The sequence below is a fragment of the Clupea harengus genome, chromosome 16 (genome assembly GCF_900700415.2).
Source record: "Clupea harengus chromosome 16, Ch_v2.0.2, whole genome shotgun sequence".
NCBI lineage: Eukaryota > Metazoa > Chordata > Actinopteri > Clupeiformes > Clupeidae > Clupea > Clupea harengus.
The window spans coordinates 9,587,528-9,608,888 of NC_045167.1; the positions used below are offsets into that span (position 1 = coordinate 9,587,528).

At 45.6% G+C, this 21,361-nt stretch overlaps 1 protein-coding gene across 1 annotated transcript in view; it reads right to left on the reverse strand.

Moving 5' to 3' along the window:
* The window catches only part of lrmp (lymphoid-restricted membrane protein), a 33,941-nt gene that overhangs the window by 9,289 nt on the left and 3,291 nt on the right, over positions 1-21,361 (reverse strand). The window contains 21 exon segments of the mRNA XM_042710156.1: positions 233-276; positions 2,300-2,375; positions 2,872-3,010; positions 3,364-3,475; positions 4,335-4,384; positions 5,824-6,178; positions 6,657-6,765; positions 7,844-7,986; positions 9,203-9,304; positions 10,737-10,874; positions 11,671-11,764; positions 12,019-12,083; positions 12,235-12,294; positions 12,435-12,491; positions 12,696-12,773; positions 12,978-13,028; positions 18,352-18,469; positions 19,849-20,007; positions 20,262-20,337; positions 20,568-20,626; positions 20,960-21,140. Coding sequence (XP_042566090.1) covers positions 233-276; positions 2,300-2,375; positions 2,872-3,010; positions 3,364-3,475; positions 4,335-4,384; positions 5,824-6,178; positions 6,657-6,765; positions 7,844-7,986; positions 9,203-9,304; positions 10,737-10,874; positions 11,671-11,764; positions 12,019-12,083; positions 12,235-12,294; positions 12,435-12,491; positions 12,696-12,773; positions 12,978-13,028; positions 18,352-18,469; positions 19,849-20,007; positions 20,262-20,337; positions 20,568-20,626; positions 20,960-21,140 — 2,266 coding nt within the window.

Consider the following 21,361-nt stretch of genomic DNA (forward strand, 5'->3'; position numbering starts at 1 on the left):
GCCTAGACAGCTAGTGGTAAGGACTGGTGTATTCCCCTGTCCTTCACATGACCATAAACCATTGGATTGACAATGAATTTAAAGATGATATCAAAACTAGTTGCCTACAAAAACATACTTAAAAAATTTGGTAAATTCCTGCATACTGTTGCTTAAATACAGGAAACAGCAATGCAGTCTACAGTTAGCAGTCAGTCAGTAGCATTTTCAGTATTCTTCATAGGAGCCCTACCTTTCCAGTGCCCCAGTGAAGTCAGGAGACTGCTGAGACAGCTTCTGCAAGTGAAAAAGCGAAAGTGAGATGTAGGCTAAATAACACACACACGCGCGCACAGACACACCTTAGATAAGATTCTCTTAACGTCAGATTTACATATGCCCAAGCGCGCACACACACACACACACACACAAATCTGTCTCCTGGCATTCCATGTGAACTGAACTGAAACAGTAAGCCAGTGCTATCTAATGCCTGTGAGAAAATGCTAATTCATTACATAACATCTGGGCAATCAAGAGCCCCTGTGGCTGAGAGAGAGGCGTGAGCAAGAAACTGTGCATTGTGCTTCTATGTAACTGCACTCTGTAAGAGGTTTGCAAGCACATTCAAGACCCTTTCGCTGCACACACTTAACCATCTTTAATAACTTATAACCAATGCTTAGAACTTGGCAGAGAGACAACACCAACAAATCATCTCAAACTCTCTCTATAAAAACATTTTGGTTGTTCCACTTAAGCTCCCCTTCACTTGCTCAATAGGCCCTTGCCATAATACACACAAATCAATCTGACAGGGATGGCATGGGGCCTACAAAAGACCACAATATTCATCACTCACTGTCAGTCGCACTCTCTCTCTCTCTCCACACATCACCATCCGTCACCCACCCAGACAAACACACAGAGAGATGGAAACACACACACACACACACACACACACACACGGCCATCCAAAGCTAAGTCCCACACCCAAGTAATGGATGGTTATGCAGGCCACTGCCCAGACACCACAGAGCACTGTTAACCACCATAACCCATGTGACTCTGAACAGGCTGCTCCTGAGCTACAGCGTGACCTATGACCTCAACGGCACTCACAACAAGACAATTGGTGAGACACTGTGAGACAGAGAGAGACAGAGCTATCAAGATGGATAAGCAGCAAGAAGACCGTTACATCACAAATCAGACAAAAAGACAGCAATACATTGTGACAGACAGAGAACACGACAAGCAGAAGCTGTCTAAGTCGAAGACGGTGAAAGAGACATTAAGGAAGAAAGACCACAAATTACGTGCCAAGCGTCAGGACTGAAAGAGAGACTGTGAAAAACACAGCAAAAATAGATGAGTGGACAGACAGATCAAACTGAAAACATGGCAAATATGTCAGCATAAATACATGCATGCTGAATGATCTCCTTTTCCCACTACTTGTCTTTATACTAAATGGTCAAAAAACAGCTAATACCATTAGGGCAATAACTATAGCATCTCTTAGACTAAAACACAGCAGAGCAGGGTTATCCTGAATACAACCTAATAATAAAACTGGAGGGGAAACTGGTGGAAAGCTTGAACATCAGAGGTCCGAAGGCCCCCCCCCCCCCCCCCCCACCACCACCACACACACACACACTCATGGGTGACAAGTTGCAGTAGAGGATGGAGGTAGTCATCAATGAAAAAACAAACATAAAAGTACACAGCCAGGGCTGGACACACAAACAGTAGGTTTCATATAGATGCAAGGGCTTGGAAAGGTTGGCACCACGCTAGGTTCCCCACATTCTCACACACACACACACACACACACACACACGCACACACGCACACACGCACACACGCACACACGCACACACCAGAGGAGCAGTCTAACAAGCCCCGAGTCTCAAGCAAAACCCGTCCCCTTGAACACTACATCAACAGACAGTCAATACGAGCGCTGTCCAACTCAAACAAAAGACTGTGTGCTTTACCCTGGATAGGAGCCTGCTGCTGTCCATGGAGAAGAGAGGCTAAGAACACAACACACACATACTTCTGCTCCTCTCACCCGACACCCGGCCGGCCGGCCGCGCACCCGCACACTTAATGAGGAAACATGCATATATGGGCAAAACAAGGGAGAGGGAGAGACTGACAGTGTGTGAGAGTGGGCATGAGAGAGCGAGAGAGAAAATGAGAGAGAGAAAAAAAGAAGGGGAAGTGAAAAAGAGGAATTGCTGAGAGAGAGAGAGAGAGAGAGAGAGAGAGTAAAAAAGCGAGAAGGCGGGAAGCTTCTTCTGAAACGGACCTGTGAGTCGTTGAGGCTCATGGCGCTGGACCCCTCCTCTCCTGGTGCGCTCTCTCCTGACACGGCTTCCGCACACCTGACCCCAACCCACGGGACGAACGGAGGAGAAGAACACAGGAAAGAGTGAGAAACTGATACTATTTTTTATTTTTTGCTAAGCCTCTAGCACTCGCTTCTCTTGCGCCTGTTTCTGACTGACTGGAGCAGGAAGCAGCTGGCCTCACGGGCTGTGACAGTGAAGTCGTGTGTGTGTGTGTGTGTGTGTGTGTGTGTGTGTGTGTGTGTGTCTGGATATCTCCATCCCCACTCCCAGGTGCACTGGTCACCATGCAAAACACAGTCTATAGTCACACACTCCTCTGGCTACCCCCCAAACTGCTTTGAATAGCAAATGTGGCTTAAGGTGGATAAAAAGCACCCTTCATAACCTTCATGAAGAGCTGCTATCCTTCTCTGCTCATATGCTTATTGAATGTGGCTTATATTACAGTAAAGCTAAACACTGAACGGCTTGTGCATGTTTAGATTTAAAAAACAACAACAAATAAAGAACTCAATCAAACAAATCTCACCTGGGAGACAGAGAAATGGTTTCACCCAGCTCAGCAGGTGTGTTGCTGGGAGAAACCATCTCCTCTTGTCCTGGGGAAGCTTCTGAAGGAGGGGACTGCAGCTCTGGGTTGGCCTCACAGGTTTCAGAGGGCACAGGGTCTGAGAGGGAGGAGGCAAAAAAAGTGTTATACCTGAATTGACTTTATACAAAGGCATTAACAATTAACACACACACACACACACACACACACACACACACACACACAGTTTAAATACACACACGCAAATACACCGACACATAGCAATGAATTTTCCTCATGTTTCAGTTGTTGACACAATCAACATTACACACTAACTACTCAAACAAGAACAAAAAAGATAGATATTTTACCATGGAGGAAGAGACAGATAGAGGAATAGAAAACAAGAGATTGCTGTGTGTGTGTGTGTGTGTAAGTGTGTGTGTGAGAGAGAGAGAGAGAGAGAGAGAAACACACACAGTCCATTCTCACCAGCTGCTGGAGTGTGTGTGGGAGGACGAGGAGCAGGATCTCGCTGCTCAGCACACGCAGACTGCTCGTGGGCGTCCTCGGGTCCAGTGCATTCTGGGAAACTGACTCTTTCCTGTGGGCCACATAGGGGCAAATAGTTAAACAAAAACAACTTCAGTTCAGCTCATTATTATTCATTATTATATATTCATGTTTAATAATAACTGCCAAGATCAGCATGTCACATGAGAACATTTCACAAAGAAATCAACGTGGACGTCTTCACTGTGTGACAGAGCATGGTGTCTACTTGTCTGCTTAGGAGTGAATAAGTGTGTGTTCTTTTTCAGGTGTGAACTACGTTGTTCCTGAAAGGTTATTTTTAGTCAATGATGGCTGTTCAGGGATCAGATGTTCAAAATATGTTTCCTTAACTGTAGCCTACATTAGCTATGATCTCCATATTCTAGCTGACCAGCACACGGCCATTTCCTGTTTGTCACACACCAGGAAGGAGCATCCCATCATCCCAAGTGTCACCATGGCAACAGTTCGTCTTGTGACCAGAATCGGCCAATGGTAGGCCCAAATGATATGAGCCTCAGTCAAAATGACAGTGATGAGGAGGAGAACAATGGGCCTGAACATGCCCATGAAATGTGAAAGAAGGACAATGACAATGGGAGGTGGTAGAACCTTTCTTTCCTCAAAATAGATAGTCTTTGTTGAGTTCATGATGAATAAGCTGAACTTTGTGAGTATCACAGGTCTTCCCAGCTCATCGTGCACATTCAAATTCAAAGGCATTAGACAATGGATCTCTAATGTCTTAATGATCTGTTTTTTGGTAACGTGCAAACTACACTCACGTTAAAAACTGGACTTCACAGAGCATCTTGCACATCTACTTTCAAAGTAGTTTGACTGTTTAAAATGATTTTCTTCCATTACGTGCAAATTACACTCAAGTCTGTATGGGGAACATGACTTACCTGTGATCCAGTGGATTCTGTTCCAACTTCCTCCTGTGGCTGTGGGGTGTCTGAAACAACGACAGACAAGTTTGATCAAACTTCTTCCCATTCGTGGCAAACAAGCCTATTTCAATTCTCCGAGAAACCGCAGCCCACACTTCAGCCTCTCATGCTTTCATAATAAGCTTCTCCGTAGAAGCAAAGGTTTATACATCCTCCACAGCATAAAAATAAATCAGCTTCCAGTCATGGACACAAAAGCAGGTCTATTAAGATCCCCTCATTCCTTTTGTCCTCGCTCTCAGAGCAGGGTTATGACATGTCTAATTATGACATCTCTCTCTCCCCAGTGCTTGGGTCTCAGTCATGCAGACACAGGAAGGCCAGATTACTGCATGGCATACCGAGGGTCTATGGTAGGACATGGTTGCATTTGATTTTTGTGTGTGTGTGCTTCTAAGTGTGTGATTGTCCACCTCTGAGTGTGTGCGCGTGTGTGTAAGCGAGCGCTTCCATGTATGTGGTTGTACACCTCTGAGTGTGTGAGTGTGTGTGTGTGTGTGTGTGTGTGTGTGTGTCTGTCTGTGTGTGTGAGAGAGAGATAATGCACTCCTCAGTGTGTGGTTGTACACCTGTGGGTGTGCGAGTGAGTGTGTTAGTGCTTCTAAGTGTGTCGTTATACACATCTGTGTGTGTGTGTGTGTGTGTGTGTGTGTGTGTGTGTGTGTGTGTGTGTGTGTGTGTGTACACATCAGGGTCTGAATCAGCGAGGCCTGGCCAAAGAAGGTAGGGCCCCTGAGGAGACCCGGGGGGACAGCCATAGAAGGCCAGGGGCCAGCGGGGCCAGTCTGCCCTGGCTACCGTCGGAGCAGCCAGGCCCTTAAGCTGCCGTGGATGGCTGGCTGCCCTGTGACCACGGGGATTAAGGCAGCAACGCTAATCCACTCAAGAGGGAGCAGAGACTGACACAGAGTAAACGCAACCGCTGGTTCATCCCTCACACACACACACACACACACACACACACACACACTCTCTCTCTTTCACTCTCTCTCTTTCTCACACACACACACACACACACACATATGGTCAGAAGGGGCAAACAGAGACATGAACACACATTCTCAGACAGTACCAAAGATTAGTACAAGCCCCCCACCCCAGTGCCAACACATCATTGCTTGAATGCTATTTAGATGGTTTCTAATGTCTTATGATTGTGCCCTGTTGGGTCTCCATCTACAGTCATGTAGAGTCAGTAAAGAGTGTACACACAGACACACACACACACACACTCTAATACGACCACTCAGACATAAGCACACAGACTTACACACATATAGGCAAACTCTCTCAAAGAGTGTGTGTGTGCCTGTGTGTGAAGCAAAGATTAGTGGACTGTACCCAAGTCCAAACAGCGAGCCCTCTTACTGCCCGCACACAGGGGCTCATGGGCGCCAACCCGCTCTGGTTCTACACGTCTCTTCTGTCTCCTGCCCTCACTGACCTCTGGTTCCGGTGATCGGACCGCTCTCAGAAGCTTCCGGAATGTCGCTCCGTGAGCGGGCGAGGTCTCCCTGTGGCGTCTCCTCCTCCTCCACGCCAGAGTCCAGCTGCCCTTCCTCTCCCCTCTCACTGCCGTTTTGTTTCTCCTCCTCCTCTTCCTCCTCTTCCTCCCCGTCTCTGGACCGCGACTCGGACCGCTGCTCTTCTTCGCCCGTCTCCCTCGAGTCCGGCGACTCGTAGCTTCCTCGAAGCGGAGCGGAGTTCTCTGCGTTAGACAGTGGCGGTGGTAGAGGGGACTCTGGAATCACATACTCCTCTTCCCACTCCAACGATGGGGCGTCGGGGTCCTCTTCAACCTGAACACACACACACACTTAGTTTTAAATGCTACTGGGCAAAGCAAAAAGTGTGTTTTGATCAACAGAGATGGAGGAGAGTAAAAATACAGTAGCTGGAACTCTACAGCAGAGAGAGAGAGAGAGACAGAAAGAGAGCGAGCGAGAGATAGAGAGTGAGAGCCCACTTGAGCTGTACGAGTAGGCGGCTATCCTCTTAGTCCTTTGGTATCTCTGTAAAAACAGCGCTCTTGTGTCTGTGTGGAAGTGTACTCTACTCCACTAAAACAATGTGCCGGTGATTCTCCACTGAAATAAACCAGTGACGCACCTGGTTCACATGCCAACAGCATAGCCCTTAATGGTGACACACACACCTACACTCCATGGAGTCCATATCTGTGGCTTGTGAGGTCTGTACGGACCTTGCTATGTGTGTACACCCCGCACCCAAGTATACCAAGAAAGACACACACACACACACTGAGGGATCCTCTACCTCTGGTACATCAGGTGTTTGGCAACTGGCCTCTCTGCTGTCCTGTGGGGTTTTCAGCTGGTCCAGCTCATCCTTTAGCTGCTGCTTCTGATTCTCCTGTTCCTGGACCCTACACACACACACACACACACACACACACACACACACACACACACAAACACACACAGAACAGCATTAGTATCCTGTCACTTTGGAGAACACTGATACACTTTCTTTTGCCAGTTCCCTTCAACTAAACATTTCCAACATTAACTCCTAACAACAATGAAAACTAGACATTGCTGGCCGACAGAGGCCAAGGTAAGCTAGCAGCTAGCAGGCAAACATACTGTACCCAATCCGTAGGCCCATACAGTGTCCCATGGCCCCTTTTTTCCTGTCGAAGGCCTCTACTTTTCCCAGAATTCTGCAGGCCCGACACAGCAGCAGCTGCTAGCCCAGCAAACTGCCTGGTCCGTTCTCACAGCTCAGACTGATAAGAGCACGACTCACTTTTATTCACTCCCCCCCTACACTCCGCAAACACCCCCTCACCACCGCCCACCACCCTTCCCATCTGGAGACCCACACACGTGGCAGAGGTTAAAAAAAAATGCCCAGACAATCGCAAGACAAACATCTTCACTCTGGAGCCAAAAATGGAGTTGATGTGAGGTGGGTAGAGCATGAGGTCCAGCCATAACCTCCTCAGTTGGGTTTTTTTTTGGGGGGGGGGGGGGGGGGCAGAGGCGGTCCTTAGATGGCTCCTCCTCTACAGGTGTCAATCATTCTGAGACACAAGGCTAGTTTCAGTCTACCAGTGCTCGAGCCGACACTGGTGGTTGCCAGGGACACAGAGACATTATTGTGACCTTTCACCTTCTGAGATGGTTAAAGTAAAGACAGGTCTGCTCAGCAGATGACCCCACAGCTAGTTCTACACTCGCTCAGTTAATTGACTGGCATCTCTGGAGTGCACTTAAAAAGGTAAGAACACAAAAACCGAAAGAAAGAGAGTAAGAGGGAGATGCGAGAGAAAGAAACAGAAGCCAAAAATAGAAGGCAGTAATAAAGAGAAAAAAAAAATCTGGCATTTCAGCAAAAGTCCTCTGTGACATTTTGGCCAATAGAAACCAGACAGCCACTCACTACGTCTCATACCACGCCCAGATTCCTGCTCTGGGAATGCAGTGGAGAGGGAGTCTCACCTGCATGACAGGTGAAGGATCTCGGTGCGGGAACGGCGCATGTTGCTGGCCATCTTGAGCAGCTCTTTCTCCAGGGAGTCGGTGTACTGCTGCAGCTGATCCAGAGCCTGGGCCCAGTCCCTCCGGCGCCGCTCCAACTCAACCTGGAGAGAGAGAGAGAGAGAGAGAGAGAGAGAGTGCATGAGAGAAATGGAGAGAGGTACATAGATAGAGGTACAGAAAGACAGATGCAAAGAGAAAATGGGAGCGAAAATTAAAAGAGGGGTTAAGAAAAGACAAGCAAATATGGTATGAGAGAGAGAAAGTGAGAGAGAGAAAGTGAGAAAGAGAAAGAGAGAGAGAGAGAGAAAGAGAGAGAGAAGGAGGTAGAAGAATAAAAAGTGGAGGAAAGAGGGAAGTAAAGCAGTGCATAGTGGCAGAGAAAAAGAGCAAACGGGTGCAGATCTCATTAGTGGAGAGCTGTTTACCCCTGAGCTGACCCATCAGACTACATGCTATGACAGAGCTCATCACAGGACAGTCACAAAGTGCTCAACAATATAGCTCAGGGGTTGGCTCAGAGGGGCTGAGTGTGTGTGTGTGTGTGTGTGTGTGTGTGATTGCACACACACTCAAATGATCTGTTGTTTTTTGCGCATGACTGTGTGTGTGTGTGTGTGTGTGTGTGTGTGTGTGTGTGTGTGTTGCAATTGACTGTGTGTGCGTGTGTGGGACTGTGTGTGTGCATCTGTGTCTTTGTGCAGTCACACACACACACACACACACACACACACACACACACACACACACACACTTTCACGCTCTGCAGCACAGTGTGTTTCCCTCTGCCTGAGAGAGCAGAGGGAAATGGGAAATGGGAGGGGGGGCGGTGGGGAGGCGGGGTGTTATATAATAAAGTAGGTAGAGGGGTCCCAGGAGATGTGAGCACAGCCATCTTATGTAATCTTCAAAAGGATGAAGAACTAACCGCACCACTGGCCCTACTCACAAAACAAACAACACCTCTGCATTCGGTTCCTACCACAGTTACACACACAGTTACACATACACTTATTCACTCTCTCACACACACACAGTTATACAAACACACACACACACAGTCACTCACCCACTCACTTATTCACTCTCTCACACACACACACACACACACACACACACAGTTATACACAAACACAGTCACTTATTCACTCACTCACACACACACACACAGTCTGCTTTTTTGGATCTGGTTTCTAGGATAGTTCATATTCTCCAGGCAAACTTAAACAAATATGTGTGCTTAACAGACATAAAGGTATGACTACTAAGAGGTTACCCAATATCTAAAAATGTTTCATTTGAGGTCTAGCCCCTTCTCACCTGAAGCTTCTGACTGGTAGAAATCTCCTGTCCATCATGTGCGGCTGACAGGCTCCTCAATGCTGATAAGACAGCGTAGTTGTTCTCCTGGAACTCTTTCCTCTTTAACATAAAAAGAACACCAAATCAAAACACAGGACCGGAGGAGCCGAAAAAAGGCAAGTAAATGACTAGTTAGTTACTGTAACCTACCAGTCTCAATTACTAGTTAGTTACTGTGACCCACACTAGTCTCAATTACTAGTTAGTTACTAATACCTACCAGAGTCTCAATTACTAGTTAGTTACTGTAACCTACCCGAGTCTTAATTACTAGTAAGTTACTGTAACCCACACCGGTCTTATAATTACTAGTTAGTTACTGTAACCTACCCGAGTCTTAATTACGAGTAAGTTACTGTAACCCACACCGGTCTTATAATTACTAGTTAGTAACTGTACCCTACCCGAGTGCTGCTCTGCTCATCACTCAACACATACTGCTGAAATACAGGATTCTTTATTCTGTGATCATCCCGCGTCTCATGTTCCTTTACTGTACGTCCTCCTCTGATTCTCTCCACATCCCACTGTTTCCTCATTATTCTGTGTCCCATACATGTTTCATCTATTCCACCCCTATCACTATCAAGTGTTTGGATCAGCACATTAGCAGTCTGTGTAAACCACTGAACTACAGGGACACTGGTTCCATACTCCATACTTTAATACTGAATTCCATACTTCTATTCTGATACTGGTACTGATACTACTACTGATACTACTGCTGATACTTCCATACCGACACTGATAATTCCATAATTCCATTCTGATACTGGTTCCACCCTCACACTGAATATCAAATAGAAGCTGAACCAGATCTCTTTCACAGTCAGCGTCCATCAGGAATTCTACATCGTTCTCTGTCCCATGTCCTACTGCAGCACGTCATATATACTATTTCATCTCCACCATAGTCTCGCGGGATGAAGGTAGTATGCTTATGAGGCAGCATGTGACACTCATCACATCTCATTGCCCTTCTTGTACTGGCTGTCTGGATGAGAGTTTTACCAGTCTGTGTATGAGGGACTTGAAATCCAGGGATTTCTGCTCGATACTTGTACTGAGTATCAAAGAGAAACTGACCAGTCTCTTATCAGCTGGGATTGCACATGATACTCTGGCCCAAGTCTTATTATATCCATCTTTAAATATGTTCATAAAGTATGCCAATCTTATATTATTGTATATCTTGTTTCAAACATGTTCTATGTGTCTCTTGTATACTGACTGTCTTGATGGGTGTGTTATCAGTCAAACGTACGACTATTTTAAACTCTAAACTCACACGGCATATTTTAATTTAGCTACTGAATGCTATAGCTGGCGCAAAATCGAGTCTGGTGGAAACGTGTTATCGATGGCCTATGCTCCACTATGGAGTGAAGGCGAAGGAGAAGGAGAAGAAGGCGAAGAAGAAGAGAATGCTATGATCTCTTTGACACAAATAGGAATGTTTCTGTTGCGCTGGTTGTGTGGACGAGAGCTGTACCAGTCTGCGGATGTGGGCCTTGAACTCCTGGGACTGCTGCTCCGGCGTGGGGCCCTGCAGCAGCAGCAGCACCTCCCTGTCCAGAGTCTCGTCCAGCGGGGAGGTCACACTCATGGAGGAGGAGAAGCGCTCCACACCCTGGAGGAACACACACACACATTAGTAGAGAACATGTATACAAACACACACACACACTGGTGACCACACATTAATAGGAGAACATGTACACACACACACACACACACAAACACACACACTGACCACATTAAGACAAAACATGCTTGTGAGCAGCTCCATTTATAACTCTGCTATAGACTGGCAGTTTACTTTGTGAAGAAATACAACAAAGGTGTGGAGATGTACCCCGCGGTGAGGCTGCACACTAGCGGTGAGGCTGCACACTAGCGGTGAGGCTGCACACTAGCGGTGAAACTGCACACTAGCGGTGAGGCTGCACACTAGCGGTGAGGCTGCACACTAGCGGTGAGGCTGCACACTAGCGGTGAAACTGCACACTAGCGGTGAGGCTGCACACTAGCGGTGAAACTGCACACTAGCGGTGAGGCTGCACACTAGCGGTGAGGCTGCACACTAGCGGTGAAACTGGACACTAGCGGTGACACCGCTAGTGGTGTTTTGGGTTAGATAAAGCATGGAGTCCTGCAGAGAGGGAGTGCGAGTTCTAGGACAGGAAGTGTAGGTGGTAAGTGCCCTGTTTCTAAAAATATTACCAACACCCCCCCCCCCCCCCCCCCCCTCCTCCTCCTCCTCACACACACACACACACACACTCAATATCTCCCTCACACACACATTATCTCCTCCTCACACACACAATATCTCTCTCTCACCCTCTCTACACACACACGAGCGCGCACACACACTCACACACTTCCTCCATCCCTGGTGTTATCTGCGAGTGGGGGAAACTCACCTCTAGAGGATTCTGTGCCATGGCCAGTTCCGTCTGCAGGGAGCCCAGACTGGTCTGGTTCAGCCGGAACGCCACCGACAGAGACAGGCCCGAACTGCCAGAAGACACCAATGTCAGTTCAACTGTGCTGTCTGTGTGTGTGTGTGTGTGTGTGTGTGTGTGTGTGTGTTGAACACATGTTCTTGGTGAACAGGCAGAAACACTGGTATTGGGAGTCGTAGACACAATATTGTGTGTTGAGATCGTGTTTGTGTGTGTGTGTGTGTGTGTGTGTGTGTGTGTGTGTGTGTGTGTGTGTGTGTGTGTGTGTGTGTGTGTGTATATACGTGTGTTGTGGTCCATACTCACGTGGTTATATCTGGCTGCATCATCTGCATCTGATTCTCCAGCTTTGTCTTGTCTGCCCTCAAAAGCTGACAAACACACACACACACACACACACACACACACAAACCATTTACACCCATCACTGCAGCAGCCCCAATACAACAACCATAAAATAACCTATAGACTTGAGTTCTACCCACCTAAAAAGGTCTGGAGTCAACAAAAAAAGCATCTTACCTCAGTAACAGATGAGTACTCCAATACAGCTACCTTGAGATCCTCTATCTGAAGGTTTTTCTACAGAAGAGAGACACAGTGAGTGATGAGGACTGACCCTCCTTCGCCACAAAAAAAGCCTAAGTAAACAGCCTAAGCAGCCATCTTAAAACAGAGGTTGAGGTCACGTGAGACCTCAGAAGACCTGGACTCAAACTGACCCCACGTATTACAGAATCCCTTTCCCTCAGAACAGCTTCGAATGAATGGACCTGAACCTGAGAGAGAGAGAAAGATAGAAAGAAAGATACAGACAGAAACAGATACAGGAAGAGAGGCAGGGATGAACAGAATGGAAACATACATGACCTAAAAACAGACAGATGGGTGGGTGGATGACTAAAGTGAGAGAGAGAGAGAGAGAGAGAGAGAGAGAGAGTGAGTGAGTGTGATTGGTCCAAGTAATGGTTAACGTGACAAACCTGGAGGTCGGCATTGAGATCACACAGCTCTCGCATTTTCTTCAGAAGGTCATCCATCTCCATCATGACTTTGATGTTCTGGTAAATACACAACAGCCGTGGTTCATGAAAATGAGTGCAGGGACAAAGACAGAAGGCAAGCCAGTGAGACAGTAGCCTGTATGTGAGACAGTATTTACAGGCTAACATCAGCTAGTGACTATAACACCTTCTCCAATATTAGCCAACATGACTGAACCTGCTTGGCATCTTTTCTTAGCACAGGGTAGGGAAAGGACGTACCTCTTCCTGCAGGGCAGAGATCTTTGAAATGAGACCCTGGTTCTCTCGCTCCTGAGGGCAAAATAGAACCGAAGGTTTAAGGGAACCCATACAGAACCTCAACTTTAAAAAACACAGAACTTGACCCCAAATGCTTGCGACACTCTTTTCATTCCCTGTTCATTCCCCTGCATTAGTATACTTAACATTATTTTTTGCATATGGATCACTGGCAAAAAAGAACCGGAGGTTTAAGGGAACCCATATAGAACCTCCTCAGGCATCCTTTTAAAAGAAAATAACTGAACTTGACTTATGATACTCTTGTGATGTTCACTCCCATGCATTAGTATACTTAAGATTATTATTATTATTATTTGTATTATTATTTGCATATGGGACTGACATGTGTGATATAGGGCCACATTTAGGAAGGGTGTTTTTTTTTCTCTTTGAGAAAGAGGCACAATAATCAGGTGTTCAAAATGAATCACCAAATTACGAAGGGTAATTACTGAAGAGATGTTTAGTCACCTGTGATTAAATGACAATTAAAAAAGTTTATATGTCTGTGGGGGCTTGTTTAATGCAGTTGTCTGGGCAGATGGCCTAATGGATGCATTGCGAATAGCCTACACAAGTTTGCTCAAGAGAAGAACATCGTCACCGCCGACTGGGATTCAGAATCTTCACTGATAAGAGCAGCTTGAAGAGTTTAGTGTTATTAATTTCGTCATGCGTTATATTTCAAAAGAATCATTTCGCTGGTTTCTGAACCTTATAAAATGTATAACCAGACCAGAAAAACGCAGGCTGAACACCCTTTGTAAATTTGGCCCATAGTGTTTGCCTCTTTCTCATTCTGTCTCTCAGTAAGGTAGTCATCTGCTTCATGTGCAATCAGCTCTGTTAACTTGAATGTGTAGAAATTGTCTCTTCATGTGGTTGCCATCTGTTTAATTTGCCATGAGGTCTGTGCCTGCAATCTAGCAGTGAGTCAGCAACATTGTCACTCCTGATAAAAATACTTGTGATGAACTGACAAGCTTTTCAGCAATCCATCAGTTCTCTTTGTGCCAGGGAACATCGGGAACTGTCAATCAGCCAGTTACCACGGCAATGTAAACAACTCATTATCACATCCACATAGGATAATTTCTGTTAGTCTGCCCACCTCTCCATTGGCTGGCACGGAAGCGTTCCAGAACTTAAGTTACCATGGTTCCAGCAATCATTAGAACTGAGAATAAAACTATTCTTATCTGATTGTATTTGTATTTGTTGTTAATGTGAAGTGACATTGGGTTGTTGCTGTTGATGATGTTAGATTTAGGTGGTTTTCTAATTTAAGTTCATAACTTCACATAATTTCACATACTTGCAACAACCCCCAAAAGCTAGTTGGCATAGCACAAGCTAGAGCCATCAAGGTGGCTCCTGGCCTTTTGTCTATGTTGATGAGCCATCAGACATGGTTCCTGACTTTTGTGTGCCTTGGAACTAGAAACATTAGCTGGCTTTTGTCTACAGCCACGACAGGATGGTCAAGGCCACAAGGCATTAGCATCTATATGGCCATACCTGACCATAGACCCAGTTTTCCCTCTGACCTCCAGACACACCCATGCCCTCCCCTTTACACCTCATGTTAATTCTGCAATATAAAATGTCTGTACTTTCTGTAATGTTGGAGAAGATGAAGCAAGGAGAACAAGCCGTGAGCAGACGTGCCTAGCGCATGCTCGTGCTGCGCCGAGCTGACCGTGGCTAGTGACTGAATAAAACACATTCTTTCGCTAAGCCGTCTTCTACAAGTCTGTTATTCCTGAACAAGCTAACTTGAACCAAGCGTGGGCATCCGACGAATTCAACGGAGGACAGCGAGATCTTTCATTTGGCGTTTCCACCCAGTTTCAAGAAGTTCAAAGGACAAATACGGTGAGAGAATATTTGTATTTTTTACTTCGCTGAAAAAAAGAACAGAAAGTTGCTGTGTAAGAATTTAGAGCCAGTTAGCAGGAATACGAATGTAAAGCTGGGCCTACAGTGATTTTGTTTTTCCGAGACAGATCAATTGTGTGTACGTGTTACGATTCCACAATCGTAAGCATTTTGAGGTTCCTTGTTGAATTGTATTGTTTAAGGTATCTATTATTAGTAATATTACCTTTTCGGAAAAGCATACCTAACGGTGTAGGCTGTGAACAAACGTTTGATAAATTACTTGGGACTGAGGTCCGGAATGGAAATAATTCCAGTGTTGAATTTCTTACAGGGTGAAAGACGATTTCAAAATCGCATTATAAACTGACCGAGCGTTGACTGCGGGAAGGATTTTGTTTGATAATTATATCGATGGCTTTTGCGCACAGAAGTGGCATAGCAAGGTAGTAATTTATCAGAGTGGGCGATTTGATTTGCTGTCCGGGTAAACTGTAATAATTGCAATAAATTGGATGGGTGAGTTGCGTTGCATAGGTAATTTTGATCATAGCGTTTCGTTTTTTGAATTGCCGTCAAAGGGATTTAAACTCGTAGTTCCAGCTGGCCGTTGTCCGGGAGCATATGAGCTCGTTGAAGTGAAGAACTTCTGTTTTATTTAGTTATTAGAGATCTGGTGTTTGATTTGAAGGTTTGATAATAGTTTTGCCGTGTTTGACTGTCCTGTAGTGTTAATCGCAAATGTCCGTATACGTCTATTCAGGGTGTGAGCTTGATGGATGAAATGACGAGAACTCGTTTGCGTTTTGATATGGGCATTCATTCATTGGAGCGAGATTATTGATCGGAACCTAACGTTTTAAATTAAGATTTAAACCTAAAATAAGCAAGTGACCAGTTGTTGGCATAGTTTTACTTGAAGGTATTTTGTGTAACATCTGTGAAGAGAGAGAGCATTTAAATTGCTGAGAGCGCGGCGCGCATAACTCGTCTGATATAAAGATGTTTAGGAAGAATTTGAAACAGGCTAAAAATATCCCAACCACTGAGAAGGGTGGTTTAGGAGTCCCGGAGGTGGACGAGGCAACCATGATTGAGACAATCCAAGGCTTGTTGAATAGTAGTCTTAAACTGGATGAGACCGAAAGGAAAATTGAGTTTAAGTATAATATTGAACATGATTTATGGTGTCTAGACGACGTCAAACGCTGTTTTGGAAAACTCATGCGTGTGAAAGAGAAAATCCCACTTTCTCTTGTCACACTAAATCAGTTAATGCGTCGTCAGAGGGAACATCAGAATGCAGAATCAGAGAGAATTCTGAGATTGGAGAGAGATAAAGTTTCGTCTCTTGAAAGTGTATTGGCTAAGTTGAAGGCAGAGGTAGCCACTCTGAAAGGACAAAGTGACGCATCCGGAACAATGCCGATGTTAATTACTGAGTGTGAGCCAGAGAACCTGAGTGTAGACTCAGATGTTAATGATGGAACTATAAGGTTGAGATCGCTAACAGCTCGGTGTGCTGATAGACATGTGAGGCATTCTTCTAGATTTCAACATCCCAAACCCAGATGTGGGTCCAGAAGGAAAACAAATGATGTATGCCGTAAATGTGGGGATTATGGCCATTGGGCAAGAGAATGCAGGTCTCAGGGCAGAGGCAGACATGCTGCTTATTTTAAATATAACAAGGAAGGAGATCATGAAAGCATGTTCTGTAAGGTTTTGGAATTTAAGGTAAATGCTAGGCCAGTTGAGAGTCAGTGCGGTACAAAATTGACGAGAGCAGTGCAGAGAGCCAGAGTGGTGTGCAGACATCCAGAGCCACGTGATGGGGAACGTACTTTGTGTGAGAAACCACAAAAAGTATCGTCATTCCCTTCTGCTGCTGCAGTCATGGTACATGGAGAACTGACGGCACACAATGCATTGCCCCAGAACAACCATCTCTGGTGGAGCGCAAGAGGGAAGCAACTTGACTACGGCTAAAATCAAGTCATGCTCTTTTGTGTTAATCATATCATTACTTTTAGCAATGATATGATGATTGGATGGGAATTTAGATGATGGACTTGATTATAGACATGATTATGAGATATGGGTTGATGATATAGGCCAGAGCCCTAGTATTAAGGCAGTTTTAATGTTCAGTGTTATGTTTTTTTCAAAATAGTTTGTTCTGGTCCTATGAGTGAAATTCCTCATTCTTGGAATATGTGATACTGCCGCAGTTTTCTCTGTTTGTTTTTCAGAACAACAGTCTAAGGAGCAGCATGAGGGGAACTGGAACGCAGGAACCATTGACCCGCTGCATTGACCAAGCCATCACCGTTGTCCAGATTCACCTCACCCGTTGGACAGCAGTGACGATACAACATTCAAAGACTTGACCAACAGAAACTGATGAACCAGAGATGCATGGTCGCCATTCACAGCTCGCGGAAGGCGGGGGTCGCTGTGCAAAAAAGCAGGGCCGTGAAATAATTTTACCCAAGCAAATTATGGGATTTTCGATTTCACCTGAGATAAAGGACATGACATACTGGTTGCAAGAAACACCAGATCCTGACTATTGATCCCAATACACTATAGGAACATAAATTGATATCACTACACTATAAGAACATGTGTTCTGTTTTAAACCTTTTTACCACTACACTATGGGAACACGTGTTTGTTGACATTTTGTAACAATGTTGGATTGTTTGATCACTATGTCTGATTATGTTCGTTATGGTTTTGTTAGGGTTTATTGTGATCATGATGTATTTTGATTTATGATCAGATGGGGAAATTGTTAGATTTAGGTGGTTTTCTAATTTAAGTTCATAACTTCACATAATTTCACATACTTGCAACAACCCCCAAAAGCTAGTTGGCATAGCACAAGCTAGAGCCATCAAGGTGGCTCCTGGCCTTTTGTCTATGTTGATGAGCCATCAGACATGGTTCCTGACTTTTGTGTGCCTTGGAACTAGAAACATTAGCTGGCTTTTGTCTACAGCCACGACAGGATGGTCAAGGCCACAAGGCATTAGCATCTATATGGCCATACCTGACCATAGACCCAGTTTTCCCTCTGACCTCCAGACACACCCATGCCCTCCCCTTTACACCTCATGTTAATTCTGCAATATAAAATGTCTGTACTTTCTGTAATGTTGGAGAAGATGAAGCAAGGAGAACAAGCCGTGAGCAGACGTGCCTAGCGCATGCTCGTGCTGCGCCGAGCTGACCGTGGCTAGTGACTGAATAAAACACATTCTTTCGCTAAGCCGTCTTCTACAAGTCTGTTATTCCTGAACAAGCTAACTTGAACCAAGCGTGGGCATCCGACGAATTCAACGGAGGACAGCGAGATCTTTCAATGATGATTATGATGATATAATAATAATAACAACAATTCTCATCATCATCAGTCTAGCGCCCAAGCGGGACCGAACCTCTCCCTCACCGTCTGTTTGCTCTGGGCGGACGCCCGCGCACGGCTCTCTTCGGACGAGCTCAGTGTCATCTTCATCTCCTCCACCTCCTCCTTCAGCATCTTCTCTTTCTGCAGCAGCTGCTGCCCCCTGTGGGTCACCATGCAGAATGTCATTTCACCACTCACACATTTGGTCATGATCTAAAGCAACAGGCTTCTTCTGAATTCTGCTGTGTGTTTCCCAAATGCGCCATTGAACTACCAGGGTTGAATGATAGAGGCTAACATCTTGAAAAAATGTCTCCCCCCCTGCCCTGCGTGCTTGACCTTTTTCCTCTTCGGTGGCACTCTTGATTAGCTGAACACACATTGACATATCCAAAGACCCTAGAAGTTGACAAGGTCACAGGGAAGGTTACTTTTTACTTTTAATGGAGCCTGTCTAGATAGCGAAAAGATGCAAAACAACACAATTCATGTTGAGAGACCCTGGGCCTGGACTAAAGTGGTTAAAGGTTCATGCACAGCAAACTGAAAGGAGAGATGGATTGATCTTTCACTTTGAACCCTAATATTCCATGCCTACTATGCCACCAAGTGAAGATGTCACTTGGGCACCAGTCACCTGCAGGAACTCTGTAAAAGTTGACTCAAACTAGAATGCAGAGAAATGTCCCCCTCTGTGGTTCAACACAGGGTGTGTTATTCCTTCATAGATAATCTTCCTGATATGGGCTTCCCCCACTGCTCAATGATAATCTTAACAATTATAAGAACTATTATCATTAATTCACCCGTCAATCCCTTTTAATCTCATCCCACATTAAATAAATCAAAACAAATGTATGAGTGAGAACAGCAAACAAACAAACAAAAGATATTGGAATGGCATTTCTAACCAGAAGCATCTAGCTAAATCCCCCAAGTCCTTTCTCAAGACTGGAGATCCGTGAGATATGCTTACACATGACTCCTCAGCTGCAGGCTAAGGCTCCACACACACACACACACACACACACACACACACACACACACACACACAGTGTTTAAGTAGTGGTTTGGGATCACATGCTAGCGTAAGGATAAAGGATAAGATAGGATTGGGAGCTAGAGTGAGGTTGTATGGGGTTGGTGCTGGAATGTACAAAACAAACACAGCACAGAATTCCCCTACCAATATTCTCTGTTCCAGTTCTCTAAACATAAATAAATAAATAAATAAATAAATAAAGCTTAAAAATGTTCCACTGCTTTTGTCCCAATATTAGTACTTTCAAGGACTTCCACTGCACAGGTCATGGCATCACAAAGCTGCCCCCAACATCCACGGGTGTTGTCAGGGTAACCCCGAAGTACTTCAAAGACACATTGGAAACCCTAACCATCTGCATCCATCATGTTGCTATTGGTAACATGTGTTACAGGACATGACATGAGCTCACTGCTAGGGAGATGGGCGTCCCAAAGTTCAAATACAGGGACAAGCTAGGGGAAGAGGAACAGGAGAAGTCGGGGAGGTTTTCATACACTCTGGCCTGAGACTTGAGGTCCTCGTTCTCCTCGATGAGCTTCTGGTTGGTGTCCTCCATGAGCTCCATGGCCTGCTTGAGCTTGCGGATATCGTCCTGCAGCTTCTGGTTGGTGAACTGGAGGTCCGCCACGCAGTAGATCAGGTCCGAGGTCTCCCTGCACAGGTAAGGGAGCAGGTTTTCAATGCCTACATGCATGAGGTGCATAAACACAGACAGATGTGCTACTACAAACATATAAGAGTCTGAACGACTGTCACACACATGCTCGTGCATGCGCGCGCGTACACAAACAATCTTGCCATGTCATTTTCTTTATGTATGGTTGTCAGTGTGCAGGGCGTGCTACAACACACATAAGAGACTGATAGAGACTGAAAGGTGCGCACACACACAGTCCCTGGTACTCACAGGTCACTTTTGGACGTCTCTCCACCAAACGCTTCAAGGCTACCTGAGGTCATGTTCAACAGAACTGATCTCTTCGCTGAAAGAGAAAGATAGACAGGTCACACACAAACAGCAGAAGCAGAAGTAAACAAAGTAAGAAAGAGTGAACGGGATAATAGTTAAGTGAGAATGAGTGAGTATGACATGAGTCTAAGGACGACACAAAAAGATTTCCTTCAGACTGTTATCTTAGGAGTAATTCATACGATCCAGCAGATCGCATTGGTTTCCACAGAAAGCTTTGCCCTATAGTGAATAGTACGTCACCTGCTAAACTGTCTGGTACTTTCACCAACTCCTGCGTCACGTTCTCTGCTGTGTCATCCCTGTGTTAGAGAGGAAGAAACCACATGGGACCCTCACATGTGCTTCTCTCTCAGGGTCATCACACTCTGGTGGACTGTACCACTATCAGCTTGTACATGGGTGGGTGGGGGGGGGGGGGGGGGGGGGGGGGCAAGCCTGGTCAGAAGTTTAACAAACTGGAGCTACTGGACTACCCCAAGTACAAAAAGTACATTTAACTTGTCAGCAAATAATTCATGTTCTAAAAATTGACTGCCCACTCCTATGTTTATGGAGTAAACAAAACCAGAAGAGATTAACACACAAATGAAATAAATACAAATATGTGTGTGCATTCGTTGCGGTTCTCATACTCCTGATTGCGACAGTCATCGATCCACTCCTTCATGACGGCGTGGTAGGTGTCCAGATCGATGGAGATGTCCTTGCGCTCCGGGTCCAGCATGTTGCACAGATCCTCCAGGCCGCTGTCTTCTGAGCTCCGGCTGGTGGTGTGCCGCAGGTAGTCCACGATCCGGGACACGTACACCTTACCTGGGGAGCAAAGACTAGGGTGAGCGCCCCTTCCATCATGCACCCATACTCTGCAGCAGGACCACCACCGCTGAGGGCCATGGTATGCAGAGCTTTTTCAAGAGGGTGTGGAGGGTTTAGAACGAGCTGAGCCTTCAGAATCTCTTCGGAATGTGACTGACATAATTCGATGACTGAACAGAATCTCTGAAGGTTAAGAGGAATCTCAAGATGCTGCATTG